The sequence below is a fragment of the Bos indicus genome, chromosome 22 (genome assembly GCF_029378745.1).
Source record: "Bos indicus isolate NIAB-ARS_2022 breed Sahiwal x Tharparkar chromosome 22, NIAB-ARS_B.indTharparkar_mat_pri_1.0, whole genome shotgun sequence".
Lineage (NCBI taxonomy): Eukaryota > Metazoa > Chordata > Mammalia > Artiodactyla > Bovidae > Bos > Bos indicus.
In genome coordinates, this window is record NC_091781.1 from 59,138,062 (window position 1) to 59,161,105 (window position 23,044).

The 23,044-nt window shown below is 57.9% G+C and overlaps 1 protein-coding gene and 1 long non-coding RNA gene across 2 annotated transcripts in view; one reads left to right on the forward strand and one right to left on the reverse strand.

Annotated features, from left to right (window-relative positions):
- The first annotated feature begins 536 nt into the window (after nucleotides 1–536).
- LOC139178668 (uncharacterized) lies at nucleotides 537–10,546 on the forward strand. Its single transcript, XR_011563100.1, has 2 exons — nucleotides 537–2,370; nucleotides 2,610–10,546. It is a non-coding gene; the product is annotated as an uncharacterized lncRNA (long non-coding RNA).
- RAB7A (RAB7A, member RAS oncogene family) overlaps nucleotides 10,141–23,044 on the reverse strand; it is a 45,948-nt gene continuing 33,044 nt past the window's right edge. The window contains exons 2-6 of the mRNA XM_019984581.2: nucleotides 21,336–21,396; nucleotides 19,101–19,227; nucleotides 14,729–14,947; nucleotides 13,374–13,502; nucleotides 10,141–11,432 (exon numbers count right to left, since the gene is read on the reverse strand). Coding sequence (XP_019840140.1) covers nucleotides 11,337–11,432; nucleotides 13,374–13,502; nucleotides 14,729–14,947; nucleotides 19,101–19,227; nucleotides 21,336–21,388 — 624 coding nt within the window. The 5' untranslated portion in view covers nucleotides 21,389–21,396 and the 3' untranslated portion in view covers nucleotides 10,141–11,336. The remainder of the gene's footprint in view (nucleotides 11,433–13,373; nucleotides 13,503–14,728; nucleotides 14,948–19,100; nucleotides 19,228–21,335; nucleotides 21,397–23,044) is intronic.

The window sequence follows — 23,044 nt, forward strand, 5'->3', positions numbered from 1 at the left end:
CTGCCGCACACACACACCCCAGGCCTGCGAGGGGCTAGCAGCGGCCCCAAGCGGAGGAAGGAGCATTTCCAACGGGACGCTTGTGGCCTGGAGGCCTGGGCCGGGGGCTCCGGGGACTTGGGGGCAGCCTTCCGTGTGGGCAGGACAGCCATCACCCGCGGAGAGGGTAGCGGCCGCGGCCGGCGGAGGCCTCTGGGGACAGAAGGGGAAGGGTCCCCGGGGTGGGGACGCTCGTCTCTGCCCGAGGGACGCGGGAGCGGACGCCCAGCCTCCGCGTTTTCCCCAAGTACCCCTGGCCCTTCGCGCCCGCCCGCCTCCAGCCGCGCCGGAGGTCTGAGCCGCGGGCCGCAGGCGGGCGTTGGGCGCGCGTCCCCGCGGCCGTCTCCGTGGAGACCGCGCGCGCCTTCCAACCGGCCTCCCGCGGCGCGGGGGCGCGCGCGCGCGCCCCGGGCGGGGCCGGCCCGGGGAGGGGCCTGGGGGCCTCCCGGGCGACGCGGGTCGCGAGGCCGCTGAGGGAGCAGCTCTGGGAAAGGCACTGACCCAGAGCGGGCGATCTGGACCCTCGGTGGCGACGGACCCTCGGCGGCTTGTGCAGGGCCGCTCTGGAGGCGGCTCTGCGGTGCGGGTCCGTGCGGACACCCCGCCCTGCCGGCCCCCACCGCGGTCTCTGAGCTCTGTGGTCTCCGAGAACGGCCTGGGCCCCTCTGCCCTCGCCCGGGGACCAGCCGCGGGTTCCTCACAAGACACCCCTACCCTCTACACACACACAGACACACACACACACACGTGTAGATGTCCACAGCGACTGGTGTCCTCAGAGGACACCCCTACACACACACACACATACACACACACACACACACACACACACACACGTGTAGATGTCCACAGCCGTTGGTGTCCTCACGGGACACCCCTACACACACACACACACACACGTGATGTCCACAGCCCCACTGGAGACTGGCCACCTGGAGGCTGGCTTCTCCGGGCAGCTGGCAGGTGACAGCCGGCGCGCACCTGACCTGCGGCCACTCCAGCCAGCAGAGCTGGCTTCCAGAGCGCCCTCTTGCCCGTCCTCACCGCCCTTGCCTGGTGCTGCCTTCAGGGACGTACAGTCGGCACCTGCTGGCCTTGGCCGGTCGGGAATCCTGCCCCCACCGCTGTGGGGCTGTGGACCCCAGGGACCAGGGCGTCGCAAACTCAGCTGATGGTGAGCCACCAGAGCTGCGTCCTCACTGGGGTGCCCCCACACACCTCTGTGCCTCCTTGTCCTGCTCGCCGTTCTTCTGTCTGGATGCTGGTCTATTCACATTTTGTCCCAGGAAACTGAAAAACCCCACAAGAAAACCACAAAGCACCAATTGTATCTATCCCAGGGTCCACAAACATACAGGTAGAAAATACCAGTGAAAGAGGTGGTCTGCAAGGCCCGGTGGGCCCATAAGGGGGCAACTGAGAGCAGCCCCCGCTGCTACGCTAGGCGGAAGGCAGGCTCAGGGCTGCAAGACTCTGAAGACAAGTAGGAAAATGGTCTTGTTTAGTGTGTCATCTCTTGTGGTTTAAACATTTGTTGTCTAGTCACTAAGTCGTGTCTGACTCTGTGACCCCAGGGACTGCAGCCCGCCAGGCTCCTCTGGCATGGGATTCTCCAGGCCAGCATACTGGAGTGGGTTGCCATGGCCTCCTCCAGGGGATCTTCCCGACCCAGGAATCAAACCCGCGTCTCCTGCAGTGGCAGGCGGGTTCCTGACCGCTGGCTGAGCTGCCTGGGAAGCTCCCAAATGTACCTGGTACTTGAACGTTTGTATGTGCTGTGAAGCAGCACAGTCCGTCACGGTACACAGTTCCAGGATTTTTTTTTTTTTGTCCTGATGAGGACTTTTTAAGACCTACCCTCATTGTGAAACTGTGTGGAGTCTGTAGTTAAATCCATTTCACCTGTAACCTGCCTTGACGCCTCAAGCTCATTTTAATTGTTGCTGCATAGTCACGTATCCTCCACGCAGCTCAGAGCCTAAACAACACGTCTGTGTGAGTTGTCCTCCAGGAACTCGGCTTCAGCTGCACCTGGTGTGAGCTGAGCTGTGGGACCACGGCCCCGCCGACTGGGCCGGCATGGGTGTCCACAGGGTGACCTTCTGAAGCTGCAGACCCTGGGACCTGGTTCCACCTGCGCAGACCCACAGTGGGACGCGATGCCTTTCCCCACCACCTCTCCCTGCTGCTGCTTCCTGATTCCATCATGCCCCAGCCCCTTGCCTGCCGGGAGGTGCATTCTCCTGTCTCCATGCTTGGCTGCCTTGTGAATAAACCCTCAGACCTCGGCATCTCAGGCGTCTGGGTGGAGCATGGCTTGCTCCGCGTCAGGTAAGAGCTCGGTTCAGCGGTGTTAGCAGCTTCGCAATATGCAGGTAGTTGAGCGTGCTGAACGCCAGTCACCGTCACGGGCGTTACCGTCCCAGGACCTGGAAGCCTGTGCCTTCGACCCTTCACCCGCGTCTCCCACCCCACCCTCTACCTCTGGCAGCATCCAGTCTGGTCTGTTTGTCTGTGAGTTGGCTTATGTTTACATTTTTATTTATGTAATTCATTGTACTTTGCCCCAGTCGGCAGGCGGGATCTTAGTTCCCCAACTGGGGATGGAAACTTGGCTCCCCAACCAGGTGGCCCTGTGGTGGAAGCTCCGGAGCCCTAACCGCTGGGACTCCAGGGAAGTCCCTGGGGAAACTTCATAGTTGAATTTTTTGGAGTGCATTTCTTGCATCATTTGAGATGATCACGGTGGGTCTTCATCTTCACCCTATAAACACCATGCATTGACAGACTTCGCAGATTGCAGTCCAGGAATAAACGCCATTTGGCCACAGCGTACAGCCCTTTCGGTGTGCTCTGCTGCTGCTAAGTTGCTTCAGTCGTATCCGACTGTGCAACCCCATAGACGGCAGCCCACCAGGCTCTAGCAGTTTCCTTTTCAGGGGAAGGAGGCAGGGAAGCGATCCCCTGACAGGACTCAGGCGATGCCCAGGGCAACCTAAGCGGATGCCAGAGCTGGAGGGTCCCCTCGTCTCAAAAGGGACCTGGAGCGGGGGGTGAAGCCAGCAGCCCTGGGACAAGACGACCCCCAAACAGCCCTTCCAGGGGTGGAGGCGTGACTGGGGGGAGAGGGAGGGCGCCTTTCTGGGCTGACAGCTGTGCTGGCTTTTCATGCAGACCCCCACCTCGGTCGGTGGGCCTTTGCTCCCCTAAAGCTGGGGCTTTATTACACCCCTCACCCCTCCTCTTCCTCCCTGGACTCGCCGTTAACCCACGGACTAGACAAGACCCTGAGTGGGGGACGGCATTCCAGCACCGGCTCCTTCCCCTGGAGCTCCAGCAAAGCGACGAGTTCCCGGTGACAGGGAGTCCTCCCGCCGCGCCCCGTGAACCGAGGCAGGCCTCTGCCGGAGGAAGGAGGGCGGTGGGCCAGGCTGACGCTCGCGTCTCTTCTGGATGCCAGGAAAGCCGGCGGTTGGAGGGAAGCCGGGCAGGGCAGCCACATCAGCTCCAGGCTCGCCAGGGCTTCGGCAGCACACGCTTCTCGGCTCATGCGAGCAGGCGCATGCGCGAAGACAGGCACGTGCGCTGGGACCGCAGCTAGGAGCCACTGGAGAATTGGCCTTTGCACATTTGAGAATTCTGGTGTGACGCACGTAGGGGCAGTGGACCCACGAAGTGGGAGTAGGGGTGCCAGCTGGGTGGTGATCGGGAGAGCTGGTGCGCGGCTGAAATCCTTCGGCGTTTAAAGCTGTCTTCGCTTCGGTTGTGCTGGGCCTTTGCTGCTGTGCAGGCTGCTCTCTACTTGCGGCGAGTGGGGGCTTCTCTTGTGGCGGAGCAGACACTGTAGGCACCCGGGCTTCAGGAATGGTGGCGCGTGAGCACACTTACTCCACAGCATGTGGGATCTTGGTTCCTGGACCAGGGACAGAAACCGTGTCCCCCGCGTCGGCGGGCGGATGCTCAGGCCCTGGAGCACCAGGGAAGCCCCGTCACACCGTCTTTGTCCGTCTGCCGGTGGTCGTTCAGGTCGTGTCCTTGTCTTGGCCACCACGAATACTGCTGCGCTGAAGTTGTGTTCAACTTGATTTGAAACGATTTTGTTCCGTTGCATGGTGAGAGCTGCCTCATCAGTATGCATTTTGAAAAAATCACTTGGTGACTTTTTGTGTAGGCGTGCGCGTGTCTTTCTATTCGCACTTCTGTTTGGACATGTGTGCCCAGGAGTGGGGTTGCTGGATGGGGTATTAATAGTAGTTGTATTTTTAGTTTTCTCAGGAGCTCCCATACTGTGCTCCACAGTGGCTGCGCCGATTTACAGTCAGGTCTTGAGTCCATTTCGAGTCTATTTTCGTATATGTTGTTAGGGAAGGTTCCCATTTCTTTTTTTGCACACAGCTGTCCGTTTTCCGAGTACCGTTTCTTGAAGAGGCTGCTTTCCTGCACTGTCTCTCTTCCCTCCCCTCGTCTAGAGTGACTGACCCCAGGGGTGCGGGTTTCTCTCTGCGCTGCTGCGTGTCCCACCTTCGTGTATTCCTGCCTCATGCCAGGGCCACTGCTGTTTTGATTACCGCAGGGTTGTACTGGGTTGGCCAAAATGTTCGTTTGTTTCTTTCTGTAACATGGCTCTGGTAGCACTCAATTGTCTTCATTTGAAACAATTTTGTTCCGTTGTATGGTGACAGCTGTCTCATCAGTATGCACTTTTAAAAAATCAAAATTGGTCAATTTTTGTGTAGCCATTTTACTACTGAAGACAGGAGGGGAAGTCAGCAGCATTTTCAGCATATTGAAAGTGGAGTGAGAGTGGAGGTAAAAACACAACTGAAGCACGCGGAGAGCTTTGTGCAGCATATGGACAAAGTGCTGTGCCTGACCCAACGTGTCCAGGCGGTTTGTGAAGCTTCCTGCTGGAGATTTCTCCTTGCACGATGCTCCAGGGTTGGGTAGATCAGTTGAAGTTGATAGCAATCAAATCGAGACATTGAGAACAACCGATGTTTATACCATACGGGAGATAGCAGATATACTCCAAGTATCCTAATCAAGTGTCTTGAATATTCATTGGAAGGGCTGAAGCTGAAGCTGAAACTCCAGTACTTTGGCCACCTGATGAGAAGAGCTGACTCACTGGAAAAGACCCTGATGCTGGGAAAGATGGAAAGTGGGAGGAGAAGGGGACGACAGAGGATGAGATGGTTGGATGGCATCATTGACTCAATGCACATGAGTTTGAGCAAACTCCGGGAGTTGGTGATGGACAGGGAGGCCTGGCGTGCTGCAGTCCATGGGGTCGCAAAGAGTTGGACACGACTGAGCAACTGAACTGAACTGATCCTCATCAAGCCTTGAAAATCATCTGCACCAGCTTGGTTATGTTCATTGCTTTGATGTTTGGGTTCCACATAAGTTAAGTGAGAAAAAAACAAACGAACCCTTTTGACCATATTTCTGCATGCGATTTTCTACTGAAACATGATGAAGTGGGGAGTGAGAGAGTGATGAGAATGGTCTTGAGATAGTGTTTGTGATTGCACAGCACTGGGAGGGTCCTGAACTGCTGAACTGTGCCTCTTTAGGGGTGTGTGTACTGTTTTATTCATGTTTAAACTGCACCATCACACACTGAACTTAAATACATGTTGGCCATATGTTCAGACTTTTGAAATAAAGATGGACAGGCAGCTTTCAGGGTGCAATGTGTTACACTGTGCCCAGTGTACTGAACAGAGCCTAAGCAGGGCTGGAACAAGTGCGTACCTTATGCATCTGCTGGCGGTGAGTGCAGGGACAAGCGCAGCACCTGGAGGAAAAGCCTGCTCAGGACTGAACAGAGGCCCTTGGCTGCTGTCAGAATCCACTGTCAGACCTTCAGACTTGGACAAACCATGGAGTCTGTCCATGTACAAAAAGTCCCGGATTCAGGACAGACGGGAGCTCAGCATAGATATTACGAGCTTGGCTCTGGCCAGTTAGGACTGGGGGTCAGGTCTGCAGCGAGCGCGGCTGGCTGGAGGTGGGGCGTGTGCAACTCCAGTCTGGGGTCTGTGGTCACAAAAGCATCCAGTCTAGAGACGGAACGCTGAGTGCTTTCTGCAGATCCCCACGCCCCCCTAGTTCCCAGACAAGTTCCCGGGACGCTCTTCTCAAGCGAATTGCGTTCACCTGCTTCAAACGGGTGAACCCCCTGCTCTGTGGGAAAGAACGTGGACTTGCCCAAGGGAGGCCTGGCTTCGCCCGTGGTCTCCAGGAGGCGCCCCACGTCGTCCGTGGCAGGCATGTCTCTGGTTGGGGTGGGGCTGGCCACAGTGGGTCTGAGGCTGGAGCCCCACCTGCGAGCGCTGGAGGCCGGCGGGGAAAGTCCGGCAATGCGAGCTGGGGCCAGGTAGAGGGTCCCGCCGTGTCCCGTGTGTCAGTTTTACGAGGGTGCACGACCAGGCGTGAGGGGGCCTCCCCTGGCCCCCCACCCCATGCTCACGGCCATCAGCTCATCAGCCCAGGCCCCATCCTGACACGGAGGCCGAGATGCTCCGTGGGCCGTCATCAGTCATTAACGGAGCCCCAGTAAACACTCTGGACACCAGGGCTACTGGGAGCTACTCTGTGTAGTGGGTCCTTTCGTCCCCTTAAACATAGCTTTCCCAGAGAAAAAGCTTTGAATTTTGATGGAGTCCAATTTATTGATTTTTTCCTTTTATAGAATATGCTTTTGGAGCCATGTTTGAGTTCTTCACCAAGCCTTAGGTCTTGAGTATTTTTTGAAAAGTTTCATAGTTTTACAGTTTATGATTCATTTGGAGTTAATTTTTGTGTCATGCACAAGGCTTAGGCGGAGTTTGTCCCTCAGGTAACATGCTGTGGGCTTTGGGCCGTCATGACTCAACACTGTCTGTGCTGTGAAATGACCCCCCCTTCGTCACGTGCACTGAAGCTTTTGTGATGAGAATATTAGGGTCTGCTCTCCCGGTGACTTTACACATGCAGATTTATAAACTAGTCGCCGGGCTGTAGGTGACCTGCCCAGGACTGACTCTGTAAAGGCCTTCCTAACCTCCCGACCCCTTCACCCATGCTCACTGCACATACCGACTCTGGTTCCCACTGTGTTCTCTGCATCTGTGAACTTGCGTTTTTACTGTTTTGTTCTCTAGATTCCACACGTTCAGGTTATGGGCAAAATTAGGGCAATTCATGTGGAACACATACTCCTTCACAGGGTGAGAGACTGGATCAGGGTCAGGCTCAAGGTCAGTTTCAAGGTAAAGATCCGGTTTGAGGTTAAGCATGAAGTCTACCTAAATTAGGGCAAGACATGGGCACAGCGAGTGTTTGACAGTCATTTCAAGGCCAGGGGGTGTCGGTATCGGTACAACAAATCTTTGCTGTTTCTCAAAAGGAACTCCCTCCCTGTTTGTTGGAACTGAGATGAATGTAGACACACCACCACACACGCGTCTCAATTCACATTCTTCCTGGAAGCAGAGCAAATTCAAAGGATCTAAGGAGTATGACAGATAAGAATTTGCATTAGTGCAAACACTGCAAATCCCATTCTCTTCAAAAGCACGTTACTGCTTGTTGGAGCAAACTTGCTTCTCTCAAGAGCACGTGCAATCCTGGTAGGAACATGGGGAAAGATACTGCGGTGGTGGAGTTCAGCCTCCACCTCTTCTTACTGAGGGAAAACCAAATCTAGGTGAGGTAGCTGTGTGTGTACAGGACACAAGTAAGATGGTGTTGGGCTGATGGGACGTTAAGGTGGATTAGTCCCAGGTTGGAGAGGAGTTGTCACAGTGGGTAGGGCTCAGTGTTAACTTGAAAGTTGGAATATAACAGGATCAGGAGGAGGGTCAGATTCAAGGTCATTTCAAGGGGCCCATGCTTAGGATGATTTGTCAGTGAGGAGATGAAACTGAGATGTGAGTCAAGGTCAGTTCAAAGTCAAATTTGACTTAAAATCGGCCGGCTGTGCTTGGGTTCAGGGCCACGAAGTTACATTTGAGCTCATTCCGGAGTACGGCTGGCCTGGGCAGGAGCGTGCAGAGCGAGCCGTACTAAAAGCACGGTCTACCGTCAAACATTATCTGAGTAAAGGGACTTTCTCTATGGTTCTTCAAACTTATTTTCCAAAGATAACTTTAATAACTTCATTGAAGAGACTTTTGACCCAATACATTTAGTTGTTATTTACAGTAAGTTGGTAAGTTTATAGAGTCGTGCCGGCACCGTGGTCCACGCTAACGTCTTCACTCTCGACAACTCCACTGAGCCTGTCTGAAGCCAGGCCCCCGCCCCACCCCACTCAGCCCCAGGTCGCCGCAGGTCTGACTTCGGTTTAAACGTTTCTGTTCTGAACACTGCACTGAAACCCCACGGCGTGTTAACACTCTGCGTCGTCCTCCTCTGCTGAGCTTGAGGTCCATCTGCGTTGTTCGTCACTTTGTTTCTGGAAGTCCAGTGCACGGACTTCCCACACTTGTGTATCCGTTTGCTAGTGGAGTTGCTTCCATCAGTTCAGTTCAGTTGCTCCGCTGTGTCCAACTCTGCTTCCGTATTTCATCTGTTATGAACAGTGCTGCTAAGAGCACCGATGGGGTTTGAGCGAGTATGATTTTATTTCTCTGAGCTTCACAGGAGTGACGTTGTTGGGTCATATGCTAAGCTTATGTTTAGCTTCTTAAGAAACTGGCGGATGTTTCCAGTGGGGACTGTACTATCTTCATCCCCACCAGCACTGTGGGGAGCTTCCGTTTTCTTGAAGTCCTCGTAAGGCCTGGTATTTTTTTTGTATTATAGTGACTCTGGTCCACGTGTACTGAACTCCTCTCGTGTGTTTATCATCTACCGGGCTACATCGGGCCTGAGCTGTGGCGTGCGGGCTCAGCAGTCGCAGCGCATGGGGTTGCTTCCCTGGATGCACGTAGGCTCTCAGCTCCCAGAAGGGGCACTGAGCCCGAGTCCCTGATACTGGATGGCAGACTCCTCAACCAGGAAGTCCAGTCCCTCCATCGTGGTTTCAATTGGCATTTTCCTAGTGACTAACAATTTGGAGAACATTTTCTTCTAATTCTTAGAAGACGGTTTGAATGTCTTCTTTGATAAAATGTTTAATTCTAGTCTTTTTCCCCATTTTGTTTTATTATTGAGTCATAGTAAGTTATTACTTTTCATATTGTAGACGCAAAGTCTCCATAAGATACATGATTTGCAAATAGTTCCTCCTACTTTTGGCTTACCTTTTCATTCTGTCTAAAGGTGACTTTTACATGCATGGTTATAGCACTATTAAATATCTATTTAAAAAACAAGGTGGGTCACTGTAAGGATAATTACTGGTTTCAGGAGGTGGTTGAGGTCAGAGGTTCAAGTCCATTTCCCCGACTTGTTCACGGTCAGGACCAGAGGGCTACAGCCTGGTTTGTGAGGTAAGCACCCCTCGGGGTCCACTCACCACCACCCGGCACCAGGGGAGGCCGCTGGGCCCCCAACACCCAGCCCAGGAGGCGGGGCCAGAGCACAGGGAGCCATGTGCCCGACGGGTGCTGTCGTGGTCATGAGCATCCAGGGGGTGAGCCCAGAGTGGCCGGAAGAAGCAACCCGCCGGGGACCTGAGACGTGGGGTGCGTAGAGCCCCAGGCGCGGTCCTGCCATCCTCCACCCTCCCACCGACCGACACGTGGCCGTTTCGTAACACTGATCCTCACGGCATCTGCCATCCCAGCGTGGCTCATCTGTGCTGGAACGCGGGCCCTGCTGCCGAACCCTCCTGTCCTGTCAAGAGTCAGAAACCCAGAACCACACAAGGGCCGCGTGTCAGCAACCACGTGGGCTAAACCACCACAAACCCAAAAGCCGCTCACGCTTGCTGCTCACAGCCCCGCCTCTGCAGGGACAGCGCTCTCCAGCCGGGGTCCCCGCCCCCCCGCCACTCTGATCAGAAACACAGACGGCACACACCAGGGGCCGGTGCTGAGGGGCTGGACGGAGGAGGCCCGCGGACTGTGCCGGCGGCTGCCGCTCGAGAGAAAGCGCCGTGAGGGCGACCAGCTGCATGGCTGCCCGAGCCCAGGCCTGGAGGAAAAGATGGGGCGAAGACAGACGGTCTTTGTTCTCGGTACATTTTATTGGCATCACGTTCGTCTCTTACAGAAGAACCTGGCCCACACCCTGGGACGCAGGCCCTTGGAGGGGAGCTCTGTGAAGCAGGCTACAGTGCAGGGGGTGGGGGTGGCCCCGCCAGGAAGCGGGGGCTCAGGGGCTCCACTGGGGAGTCGGGGGGCGGGGGAAGGTGTGCTCACGGAGGACGCCACACCCCAAGAGGAGCGCCTTCTAGAACAAAGGTACCGTCGCTAGGACAGGTCTGGGAGGCCTCCTCTCCCTCTTGGATGTGGATGCGAATCTAACAGGGGAGTTTTAAAGTGTGGAGCAGGAAAGAAAAAAAGGGAAAATGAGTTTTAATTTGTGAAACAGCTGTTTCTCCATTGCACACAGCAAAGTATTATGCAAATGGCCTCTTGGAAAATTTAGGTGCAGAGGGAGCTGGACAGTCTCCCCTGGAGAGGTGCAAAGCGTTTGGCTCTGAAGTCTTGATAAAAGGCGTAATGATTCTCGTGTCTACTGTACAGAATACTGCCTCCTGCTGCGCTTCTCACCTCGAGATGCTGAACACGCTGCGGTCCAGACCAGGTTCAGCCCTCGGTCTCTACGCCTGCATCACAGGACTTACACACGTAACCCAAGAATTTCTTACACTGATTTATACATTTTAATTGGTTGCATATATTAACATGTACTATAAGATTCTTTTCTACGAAGCATTACATAATAAATGGATACTGTAAAAAGATCTGATTAGTTAAAAGTAACAAGCATTAACAGGTACATACAAAACTCAGCCTGATCAGACTGGGTGTGAGCCTGTGATGGAGCGCAGGGCACCAGCCTTCCCACATGGTGGCCTTCACAGGAGGGGGTGGGTAAAAAGACCACAAGACGGTTAAAAAAATCAGAACTAATTAGACACAGATTAACTGTAAACAGTTCTCTCTCCAGTGGACAAAAGGAAAAGCTTCCAGCGCAGACTCCACCCCAGGCGGGTGAGCGCAGCCGGCAGTGCTGCTGCCGTGGAGCCCGCGGGGCGGGCGCTGGGCCTGTGGGGCGTGTGCGGGGGTCGGCGGTGTGCTGGGCTCTCCGGGCAGCTGGGCGAGAGATGACTGTCTGTGTGGAGGAGGGGCTCGTGGAAGAAGGCCTGTACGTGTGTTCTCGGTCGCGAAGGACTGTGCGCTCTGCTCTCTGCCTCTTCAGCAACTGCAGCCCTCGGCCGAGGGCTTGGTGCGGTCGTTCTTGTCCAGTTTGATGGGCTCGGGGAACTCGTTGTACAGCTCCACTTCCGTTTCCTGGGCAGGGAGAGAGGTGGTGACTGCGGGCCGGGGGCGGGCCCCGCAGCGGAGGGGCCAGGCGGGCGACGAGGGACGCTGCGGGGCAGGGGCAGGAGGGATAGGCTGATGCCCTCCGCCTGCATGTGCCCGCTCTGGGACCTTCTGCCAGCGCCTGACGAAGGCAGGGTCTGGGGCCCCGGCCCTCACACACCCCGCGAGCTCGCCCCGCGCGTCTCTCTTGGATCCAGGTCTGTCTGCCATCTCTTCCAGGCCTTCAGGAGAGCTTGCCCCCAAGGCTGCACACGCCGGGCCCGCCCAGGACAACTCCCTCACTGTGGGCCCCACAGGACAGGGACTGGGGTCACTTCACGGGGACTGGGGCTGAATTAACGTGTTTCCAGCAAGGGGCAGCTTCCTACTTCCTAGGGAAAAAATTCACCTGTCCCTTAGACATGAAGCACCCGCGGGTCGAGGTCCTCTGGGGAAACCACTCTGTTCACAGGTGCTGTATAAGCGACCGCGCCCAGGACTACCTGTATTTTAAGGAGGTCCTCTCCCTGAGAAGTGAGCATGTGCGCGTGTGGCCTGGTCTGCTCACTGGTCAGCGCCATCAGGACCTTCCCGGCCCGGAGGCGAGCCGGCTCCAGCAGTGGCGGCCTGTCCCGCCCGCTGCTCCCAGCCCTGACCAGCGCTCATCTGCTTTCTGTCTTAACAGAGGCCTCAGCAGAGATTGGACTTGCTGGCCCCTCGACTGCAGACTGTGGCCCCGAAACCGACAGGAAATAAAACTGTGTCCGTGAGCCATGCGGTCTGTGGAGTCTGTCAGGGGCCCGGTGCTGGCTGACACAGCTGTCGTGCGGTTCAGTTAGAACCTCAGGAAGGTTTATTTTTTGCGGGGTGGGTGGTGGGGAGAGGACGAGGGAGGAAAAGGTTGCACCTGGAGTGAAAGTCTTAGTTTAAATGGATAACGAACCAAACACAGCCGAGGAGGAGGACACCACCAGCGAGGGCAGAGGCTGCGCAGGGAGCATGCGGACTGCAGGCAGGCCGACGCGGGGAGGGCCCGACGCGGGCAGCGTGCGCCCCACAGAGGGAAAGGCACACCCACCGGCAGGTTCCTCACTGTGGCCAGAGGGGCTGAGAAAAAGGCCCGCCACACACAGCTCACCCCCCACCTCTGTGCACGGCTGAGGCCCGGGCGAGGGCCCGTCTGCAGAGTGTGGGCACTGTGCCGGGGTCGCCACTGTGGTGCCAGGACCGAGGGTCACCACTGTCCCCAGGGACAGCCGGGGGCCACCTTACCAGTCGGACAGTCTCACTCCCGCGACTCCAGCTCTAGGGGCAAGAGTGTTCGGGAGGAAAGCGCTGCCCCGCCGCTGTGGGGCCAGGAGAGCCTTCACCTGGCACATGCCAACCAGATGCCACTGGTGTTTGGGGGGAGGGGCAACATTTGAATAAACACAGAGAAAACGCAGGAAAACCTTACCTAAGGAAGACGATTCCTAGAGCCTTTTGGGTTAACCTTTATGAGGATCGTTTAGGATAATTCCAAAAGTTGGTACACCTCACTGAATCTTCACAAACGCCCTGGAAGCAGGCAATCTCACTGTACAGCTCAGACAGGATTTAAAAACTAGACCAGATCCCAAGACGGGCAGCAGAGCTGGGCTTCAAACTCAAATGTACCCTCAAACGGGAGGAGCGTGCCGAGCAGGGCAGCCCCACACGAAGCGGCCTCAGTGGCCCTGTGGAGCTGACCTAAGGACGGCGGGACAGGGCTGCTCTCAAAGGCCCGCCACCGCCTCTGGCTGCACATAGAGCCTGCGGGGAGAGGTGCAGGCCGAGGCAGCCAGGCCGGGGCTCCGGACCCGGAGGCGCTGCTGGCTGCACAGAGAGCCCGCGGGGAGAGGTGCAGGCCGAGGGTCCGAAACCGGAGGCGCCGATGCTGCAGACACCAACCTGCTTGAGCGCATTCCGGGCAATCGTCTGGAAGGCCTGCTCCACGTTGATGGCCTCCTTGGCGCTGGTCTCGAAGTAGGGAATGTTGTTTTTGCTGTAGCACCAGGCCTGTGCCCGCTTGGTGGCCACCTGAAGGGAGAGGCAGGGCGCAGGTGCCAGGAAGAGCAGGAATCCCACCGGAAGAACCCCGGGCTGGCCACCACCCACCAGCCCCGCGCCAGCTAAGCACAGTACAGCTGGGCTTTCCCCTCAGCCCGCAACCCTGAGCTGCACTTGGAAGCAGCTTGTGAAGGGAGGCGGCGGCCAGCCCGGGAGGAAGTGCCTGCCGCTCCTGGGGCCGCAGGGTCCCCCGGCCCAGGACAGGCCTGGGAGCTTGGTCTCCAGGTCTACAGCCCCTCCTGTGACTGCTCAGCGCACCTGCCTGGGCCCCTGGCCTGATCACACACCCAGGCCCCAGAGCCCCCAACCCAGCCACGTCCTGTTTCCTCACTCCCCACCCAAGCCTGTTTTCAGGAACGAGACAAGAACCAATTCACTTAGGAATCGAGTGACTGGTCAAAAATAAACTCAGCTAAACTTAAGAATAACTTTGTCTCCACTCCCCAGAGAGACGCTACTGCAAAGGAAGCCAGAGCAGTTTTACTCAAAGCCCAAAGCACCTCCCGACCCGTGGGATCTGGGGGGCCCCGCAGCTTAAGGATGACAGCTGAGGGCAACTGAACCCTCCTCCCGGCTCAGAGGCAGAGGCGCCCACGAGCCCGAGTCATGGCCGTGCGGGCGGTGTGGGGATCTCAAGGGGCCTCCTGGGCCCCAGTCCCCAAGGGCAGCCGGCCTGCAGATGGTGCCCCTGTGCACCCCCAGAGCCACGAGGCGCTCAGCACAGACCCTCCACGTGCACAGGGCACCTCAGAGCAGGAGGCCCAGGCGAGAGAGCAGGGCGCTGGGCAGGCCCTCTGGGGCCCCGCGGCCCTGACCTCCGCCCAGGGGTGTCCTCAGCTCAGCAGTGCGTGAGCCAGACCAAGGGTAAGTCTGCCCCACAGCCTGGAGACTAAGGTCCCACAGGGCCTAGAGGTCAATCCCGGACCGGAGCCAGGAGGGCTGGCAGGGGGCTGCTCCACAGGGCGCTCCGACCCCACACACCCTCCCCGCTCTGCTCCTGGGGAGCCAGGCGCCACCCCAGGGCGACCAGGTGCCCCCCAGTTAATTGTACCCTTCCCCTGCAGGAATCACACGCAGACAGAAAGATGGGGTGAACCTCGGGGCACGCGGTTCTTTACCAGTCAAACCTGAACACTGGCGCCACCCCCTTTAAAAGGCAGCCCCCCACCAAGGACCCCGCCATCGCCAGCACGCACCTGTCTGTTTTCGAGGTCAATCTTGTTTCCCAGCACGACAAAGGGGAAGTTCTCGGGGTCCCGGGGACTGGCCTGGATGAGAAACTCGTCTCTCCAGCTGTCAAGGGTCTTGAACGTGTTGGGGGCGGTCACGTCGAACACCAGGACGCAGCAGTCGGCGCCTCTGTAGAAGGCCACGCCCAGGGACTGGAACCGCTCCTGTCCCGCCGTGTCCCAAATCTGCCCAAGACACACCGTCACTCCTGGGGGCGCAGCCCTGGACGGGGGCGCTGGGGACGGCAGGGCTACCCCGAGACTAGCACCTCAGGACTTGGGGAGTGTGTGGAGCACGCTGACCGACAGCAGCTGGGTGCATGTGCCCGAAGCCCAGGGACCCAAGCCTGGGTCCTGATCCAGGTGGAGGTCACACAGGGAGGTACGTAAGGAAAAGCTACACCGAAAACCTAGGCGTTCCGCACTTGGGGAGCTCCCCGCAGGGAGCGTCTGCTCAGGGCACGTTTACTTTATTTGGCCACACCGTGAGGCCGGCAGGATTGTAGTTCCCAGCCAGGGACTGAACCAGGGCCTCAGCAGTGAAAGCACACGCCCTAACTACTAGGTCAGCACGGGACCCCCGAGTCGTACGTTCCTTTACATCTACGTATTTTACTGTATGTAACATTCACCTTAAAACACCCTTCTTTTTATCATATCTCAAGAGACAAAGAAAAGCGCTGTGTGAGGAGGGGAAGGGGAGGGAGAGAACAATGAAGGCAAAGGCGGGGAGGACTCGGCACGGAGGGCAGGTGCTGACCGAGGGCACAGCGGCACCCGGCTCTCAGAGCTTCTGACCACGCGCTGCCCCGCCGGGATGCAGGCCGGGATGCAGGCTGCACCTCCTGGATGCCCCAGACCCCAGCAGGGCCCGGGTGGCCGGGAGGGACGACCAGTGTCCCCAGGACAGGCCCCAGTGCCGGGGCAGAAGGCACGCAGTTACCTCCAGCTGACAGCAGTCGCCACCTGCTGGACCCTCTGTCTGTCTGTCTGCAGGAAGCACTTAGCTTCAGGACGGCAAGAGACTGAACATCCTCACAGCCCAAGTAAAAACTACGTCCACAGCGCCGGCCAGGACTCAAGGGCTGGGCTTTAGGTCAACACGGAGTGTGGGCTGAGCCACCCGTCTCATCTAACGAACCAGCCTCTGCAGGAGGCGGCCCAGCCTCCGTGCAGTCGGCCTGGCCTCCTGAGACCCGTTGCACTGGCCAACACGCCAACCTGCCGGCACCACACGGACGGCCGGGTCAGGGAGGACGGCCTCCTGCACAAAACCGGACCAGTGTCTGCCCGGAGAGAGCGAGCCCACACGAGGACAGCCCAGCGGCACAGGGCGCGTTAGGGGACTCCCGTTTCTGTCACACCAGCAAGCTGCAATAGCGTTGCGGACCTTCCCCCCTGCCTAGAGTGCGGCTCTGAGGCTTTCTGCACCAAGTCGAGGGAGGCGCACCCTCCTCCTCGCAGCCGGGCACCTCGAGGGCAGAGCAGCCTGCCCAGAGAACAAGCGGCAGCCGCCGGACCCACTGCAGCCTCGAGCAGCCTCACCGCTGCACTTCCTAGTCATTCTTGTTCCTCTCGCTGCTTTCAAGTTTATCTCGAATGGATTTTTCTTTCAATGTGGTTTTTCCAGTCTTTTCCTTGGAATGTGGGCTCCCCTGAATCCGTGGATTTGTACCACATCTACCATGAAAACTTCCTAGCAAATACTCATCTTTGACCTTCTCGCTCTTCAGAGACGATGAAAAGTCTGCGCTGCTCACCGAGTCCTGTTTCTGCCTTTTCTCCCTTCCCGTCACTCTCCTACCTTTCGGCCCTCATCTGCTGTATCCCATCTGCTAAACACTCTCTAATTTCTAATTCTGGGTTACCGGGCTTCATTTTCAGCAACCCTACTGACCCATGCCACCTGCTTAGCTTCTCTGCAGATAGACAAGATGGCTTGATTTCTTCCAATACAAAAACCACTCTGAACCGCCAGCGAGGTTTCCATTGGTCTCCACTGCGTTGCCCTTTGTGAATCCTCTCTCTTTTTTTGGCATGCTGCCGAAGGCGCATAAAAATAGGGGAGGATTCCTTAAGACCTGGGATGAGGATGCCTTTGTCCGGAGATGGTGTTTTCATTTACTTCCAGTCTTTTAAGCTGGCTGCAGAAGCCTGAGCACCAGCCTTCTGTTTCAACCCGAGGACCACATTTTCTTTCGCGCTGTTTCCAGACTGCTCAGTGCCCTGGGTTCTCAGCGGGTGCACTGATTTCAGAAACTCTTAAGATCTGAGCTGTGGGGCTTCATCAGACTGGCGCCGAGCCGGGAGGGGCTGGGCCTCCCTTCTGCAAGCCCTCGTGGCTATTAGAACCACCGCTGTCTGTCTGCTCCTGCTCTGGGACGCGGGGGTCTCCAGGCAGCATCTGAGCCCAGGACCTGAACGCAGCCCTCGGCCGCAAGGCCAAGAGCTCACCTGTCCACCTGCTGTTCCTGCACCCATCTCCTCTCCCCAAGTGCTCTGAGGATTCTGCTTTCTGGCATTCCAGTTTTCTTTGAGGTGATCTGCTCAGCTCAATCCTAAAGCTCACTGTTCCCTTACTGAGTTTAACCTGAGCTTGGCCTGTGCAGTCTGTCTCCGTTTTCTCGGCTGCCCACATCCCATCTCTCAGGGGCCCTCTTCCTCACAGTCTCCATCCCTCGTCCAGAAGCCTCCAGTCTCTGAGCACTTTCTGTGGCACACTACTTCCTCAAGGGCTCATCTTCTGACCGGAAGTTGTGCATCTTCCAACAGGGTGGTCTTATCTTTGTCCTCACCAGGAGTGGCAGAGGTTTATGTCAGATCCTGCAGACAAAGCTCTCCGTGCCCTGCGGACCAGAGACGTGCACAGCGAGACAGGGTGTCCCCCACCAGGGGCAGGGCAGCAGAGCCCCAACCTGCACCCCACAGGCCAGCTGTAGCCCTTCCGGGGGCTGAGGCCTGGGGTCCCGTTTCCACAACCTCCAAGGCCCCAGGAGCCCTGTGTGTCTGTGTCCAATGGGGTCTCAGTTTCGGAGCCCACCCTGTGTAGGCCACTCTTGTCCTGAGGATGGGCAGAACGCCAGGCCCTGCTGTGAATCCACGCACCACCGCGGCAGGAGCCCAAGCTTGCCACCAGCTCCCGCTGTCTGCACCGCTGTCCAGAAGTCCTTTCCCTCGAGCGTGGCTTCCTCAGGCCTCAGTCGCACGCACACGGGGGCCTCGCCGAGTACAACGCTGTGTCTGTCTCACGTGTGCCGCCCTGGGTTTGTATGTTCGTCACACGAGCTCCGCCACAACATCCAGCGCTTACAATTCTGCCACCTGGAGAGCACCCACCCCCTACCGCCTGTTTACCGCACAACCGGAGGTCTGCACCTTGGAACCTGCCCACTCCCGCATGCCGCTGCGTGTCTGACGCAGTGGGCGGGAGCCACGTCGGCCCCACCTGGAGGAGCGCGTGCCCCGGGAGCACGGGACACGCTCCCACCACAGCCTGTACCGTCCAGACGTCTCAGGGAGCAGGGTGTTGGCCAGGACCACACGGCGTGGTCTCCCCTGGGCAGCACTCAGGGCAGAGAACAGGCTCAAGTGCTGTGGCGGCAGCGGCTCCCACACACCACAGCTGGGGCTTCCGGATGCCCGAGGCTGGGGCGGGAGGGCCTGGCGGGCAGAGCCCCGAGTGAGCACACGAGGCTGGCGGGAGCTTAGCTCCTTCCCAGGGATCAGGCCCACGCCCTACAGTGGACGCGTGGTCAGAACCACTGGACCGCCAGGGAAGCCCCAGAACGTGAAGCCTCCTAAGAAGCCACGTGAAGGAATCGTGTTTATCCCAAGTGTTGAAAGGGAAGCCCCTGAAACCAGATTAAGGTGCTACGTGAAGAAGCCAGACCGGCTGAACAGAAACACACCTCAAAGGGCCACGGAAAGCGCAGATCAGAAGCCAGGAAGGCCACTGTGACGGCCGCCGGAAGGACCCGGGCGAGAGGCAAGGGTTTTTCCGCCTGAAGCCCAGGCAAGGGTGCTGAGAGAGGCGCGACTCACACATTTTGGAGACACAAGTCAGGACCTGTAAGCTGCCAACTTTATAGCAAAAAACTGACCAAAACAACAAAACCCAGGGAGGCCAGCTAAATTCGAACTTTGGGGAAAAAAGGAAAATTGCTGGTGTGCCTCGCGGTGCTGAGGACGCCCTCGGTGTCCCATGCTGTATCTGGCAGGCCGCTGGAAGTGAGCTGCCCATGAACACAACCCTGAGATCTGAAAGGGACGGCGGCGCCAAGACAGAGGCAGGCACTCAGACCGGACGACCGGGCTGGGCCGGCAGAGGGGAGGCGCTCACCTGCATGGTCACTAGTCTGTCATCCACCATCACCTCCTTCGTCAGGAAGTCGGCCCCGATTGTGGCTTTGTACTGGTTACTAAACTTCTTGTTCACGTACTGGTTCATGAGTGAGGTCTTCCCGACTCTGAAATTGGAGAAAAACCACAATAAGTCATGCAGGTTGGCACTGCACACCAACTCCGACGTGTGCAGTCTGGAAGGACTGTCTGTCTCGCAGGAGAACAAGGCCTGCCCCTCCCAGTGGGGCGAGGCCTCCAGGTCACCCAGTGCCGATGCGCGCTCACCCGGGACGGACATGGGCTACTGGCGGGGTCAGGTCCAGAGAAGCGCTTCTAAGCTCTGGTGCAGCCGGCAGAGCCTCATGTTTCCATTTCTCTCCTTAGAAAGAGGCCGGCCAACGCTCTCCTTCTAAAAGAAGCTCCAGCAGAAGACCCCTCCACTTGTCCCCAAGTGTCTCTGCCGTCTTGGGTCTCTCCGTTTGGTGGTGGTTATTCAGTCCAAGAGAGTAGTGGCCAGAGGAAGCCACTGGCTCCCAGCAGACATTCTCACAGCCAGCCAGTCTGCTGCCGTTGGCTTAGTTGCTAAGTCGTGTCCGACTCCTGTGACCCCATGGACTGTAGCCCGCCAGGCTCCTCTGTCCGTGGCATTTTCCAGGCAAGAATTACTAGAGTGGATAGCCATTTCCTTCTTCAGAGGATCTTCCTGACCCAGGAACCCAACCCGGGTCTCCTGCATTGCAGGCAGATTCTTTACCGACTGAGCTATGGGGGAAGCCCAAACCAAGTTTAAAATCTGAAGCAGAAAAAGCACCAATATTCCGCCAAATCAGAGTCCACCAAAGCAGGCTCCCCAGAGGTGTGTTTCAGTAAGAGAACTCAGCAAGAGACTGGGGCGACTCTTCGGGTGACGAGGCAGCAGGACAGGCAGGTAACACCTTCCTTTCCACACAGGCGAACACTCGCTCCACCCGCAGAGGACCTGGGAGCACAGCCCAGGGCCGTGCTCCCCACCCGGGCAGCTGCGCCCAATCTCCAGCGGAACACACAGGAAGTCTGTCTTCAGGCAAGTCTGCGTAACGGGCCGAAAAGCAGCACTTTCAATCCTGACAGTGGAGCAGAGGAACCGGAGCGCGCGAGCGCGGGAGGAGGTCCAGGGAGAGCGGAGACGGACGGAGCATGTGTGTGGAGGCACGGATGCCAGCCAGCGCGGGTCCGCGGCTCGCGGCGGACACTCACTTTTAAAGGCTTCTCAGGTGATTAAGGAAGCCAGCCAGGGTAGGAAAATCAGTGCCTTTTAAAAAAAACTTTGGCATAGAAGGCACACTTGCATTATTATATGATTTTTAAAAGCATGTCGCCTCCAGTCTAAGCTTTCAAGGGTCACTTCAGATGCCAAGTCCAAAAACCTCAGCCGCACCCGCCTCGAGTCTTCCCAGCGATCACAGAACTAGTCAGTTACTTGGTCAGTGGAGACGCAGGCCCAGCCAGAGGCGGGTGCAGGCACGCCTCACTTTCAGGCGCTCTGCAGAAACTGCCTTCCGCTTGCGTTTTCTCTTTCTTGCAGACTGCACGTCTGTGGCAGCCCTGTGCCAAGCTAGTCAGGTGGTACCACTTTTCCAGTGACGTTTGCTCCCTTCGTGTCTGTGTCACCTTTTGATAATTCTCGCAGTAGTTCTAACTCCCATCATTACTCTGTTATGATCTGTGATCAGTGATCTTTGATGTTACTACTGCAAAAACATGAAGACTCACTGAAGGGTCAGGGGATGGTTAGCATTTTCCGGCAGTAAATTACTTTTAAAGTGCAGTATGTACAATGCTCTTCAGACACACGGTTACTGCACACGTAAGTGGTGACAGCATAGTGCGAACACGACTCTCCTACGCCCCGGAAACCAGAAAGCTCACGCGGCTCACTTCACCGCGACACTGACGCTGCGCAGGTGGTCTGTAAGCGCCTGCAGTGTCTCGGAGCTCTGCCTGTGCCACACGCGTGCCCCAAACCTCCAGCATGGGCATGGCACGCTGCCCACGGCAGCAAATCCACATGAAAACTCTCTTCCCTCCTCTCACCAGCTAGGAAAAAGGAATCGCGTCAAAGTATCACTGAGTTCAAACAGCCACCATTTTCTCCAAACTGGGGACCAAGGGCCCCACGGCAGGGAGACCCGGCCCCACGGAGACCAGCGTGAGAGCACCACCAGGGTGTCCGCTCACGTGCAGGGACACTCACCCAGAGTCTCCCAGGATGATCACCTTCAGCAGCACTTTCTTCCTCGAGGTCATCCTTCAAGCTGGAAGGAAGGAGAAGGCATGTGAGCAGGACGGAACTGCCGAGGGGAGCCCCTCTCTTGGCACATGCACTGACGCGGCCTGGGAGCTCCGCGCCCCAGCCTTCCGGACGGCTCTCCGCTGCACCCGGGGCCTGGATGGAGCGCAGGCTCAGCACGGGACCCGGGCCAGGAGCACGTCAGGGAGCACCCGGAGGAGCCTGCAGGAGTGCGCGCCGCCGGGACGCTGGGGCGGCGTGGGTGAGCCTGAGTGCTGCTCACACAGGCCTCCTCGCGGTGAGCCCTTCGTCCACCGTGGAGCAGTCCGCCTCTCCCCACCGCTGTCTACCCCTGCCGCCGCCTATCCATCTCCGGAGCAGGGACCCCGCATGCAGCTGGAGGCCGCGGACAACCTCACAGCTGGCCCTCGGCACCCGCGGTCCTGCCTCTGCGGCTCAACCACGTGGGCTGTGCAGTCTGCATTCTCTAAAAAACCCTCACGGGTGTCCCTGGTGGGCCAGGGGTTAAGAATCCACCGGCCAGTGGAGGGGGCACAGTTTCCATCCCTGGCCCAGGAAGATCCCACGTGCGGTGGAGCAACTGAGCCCTGAGCCACAACCCAGGGGCTGCGACCACTGCGCCCAGAGCTGAGCTCCGCCCTGGGGAAGAGCCTGTGCGGCGATGAGGCCCAGCAGAGCCAGAAACCCTCCTGCAAGTGGCCGCGCGGACTTGACATTTTAATGTGTGACATTCGTCTCTCTTTTCCTAACAATTTCTGTCCAGACCGTTTTATTCTCTATCCCCAGTGCCCAGTACAGAGTTATCAAATACTGGCAGCAACAGCATTTGACTCTGCAGCTCGAGACCATCTTTCCCCAGAAAGCCCTTCAGGAAGTCTTCCGGAGCCTGGACCAGACAGCATGGAAGAGGCCCCGCTGACGCTCAACCCCCTGCCTCAGCCTGACCCCTGATCACTTTCCTTATGGGCACAGGCCTTGTGGTCCTCGGGAGTGCCTCAGAGGCCTTCAGGGGGAGAGCGGTGGCAGGAGGGCAGCGGTTCTGATCCTGGACCGGTGTCGGGGCCGCACATGAGGACCGCGAGGAGCACCCCTCGGCGCTGACCCCCTGGGAGGGCTGAGGCTGCCGCCGCCTCCAGAGGCAGCAGCGTCCTCAGAAAGGACCCCATGCCTTCTGGGGACCCCGAGCCCTGGCCCCTCCTCAGGAGACACCGGAAAGGCCGGATGGAGACGACCAGGAACCAGCAGGGGCGGCGTCCACATCCCACCGTCAGTGGAGCAGGGACCTCGGGGCTTACACGGGACCGAGCGGGAGGGTGTGGTGTCCTTCCAGTCTGGGAAGACAAGATGCTCCAGATGGGGCCTGAGCAAAGCTGCCTTTGGTCTCTGCTTCACCTGCCTGGCTTCCTGAAGGCTGAGGCTGACGGCACTGCCTGCCACAGGGCCGTGACTCAAGAAGGGGATTCCTGGCCCCACACTCCCCAGCGCTGTGACCTCGGACGCGCCGGCCAACCCCTCTGCTGGGAGAAGGAGAAACAGCTCTTAGGTCGGAGAAAGGGTGTCAGGCATGGATGAGAAAAACGCACAGGACAATGATGAGAGCCCAGGCAGCGCTCAGTGAATGCCGGCGTGCTGGTTCCAACCTGCACCGAGTG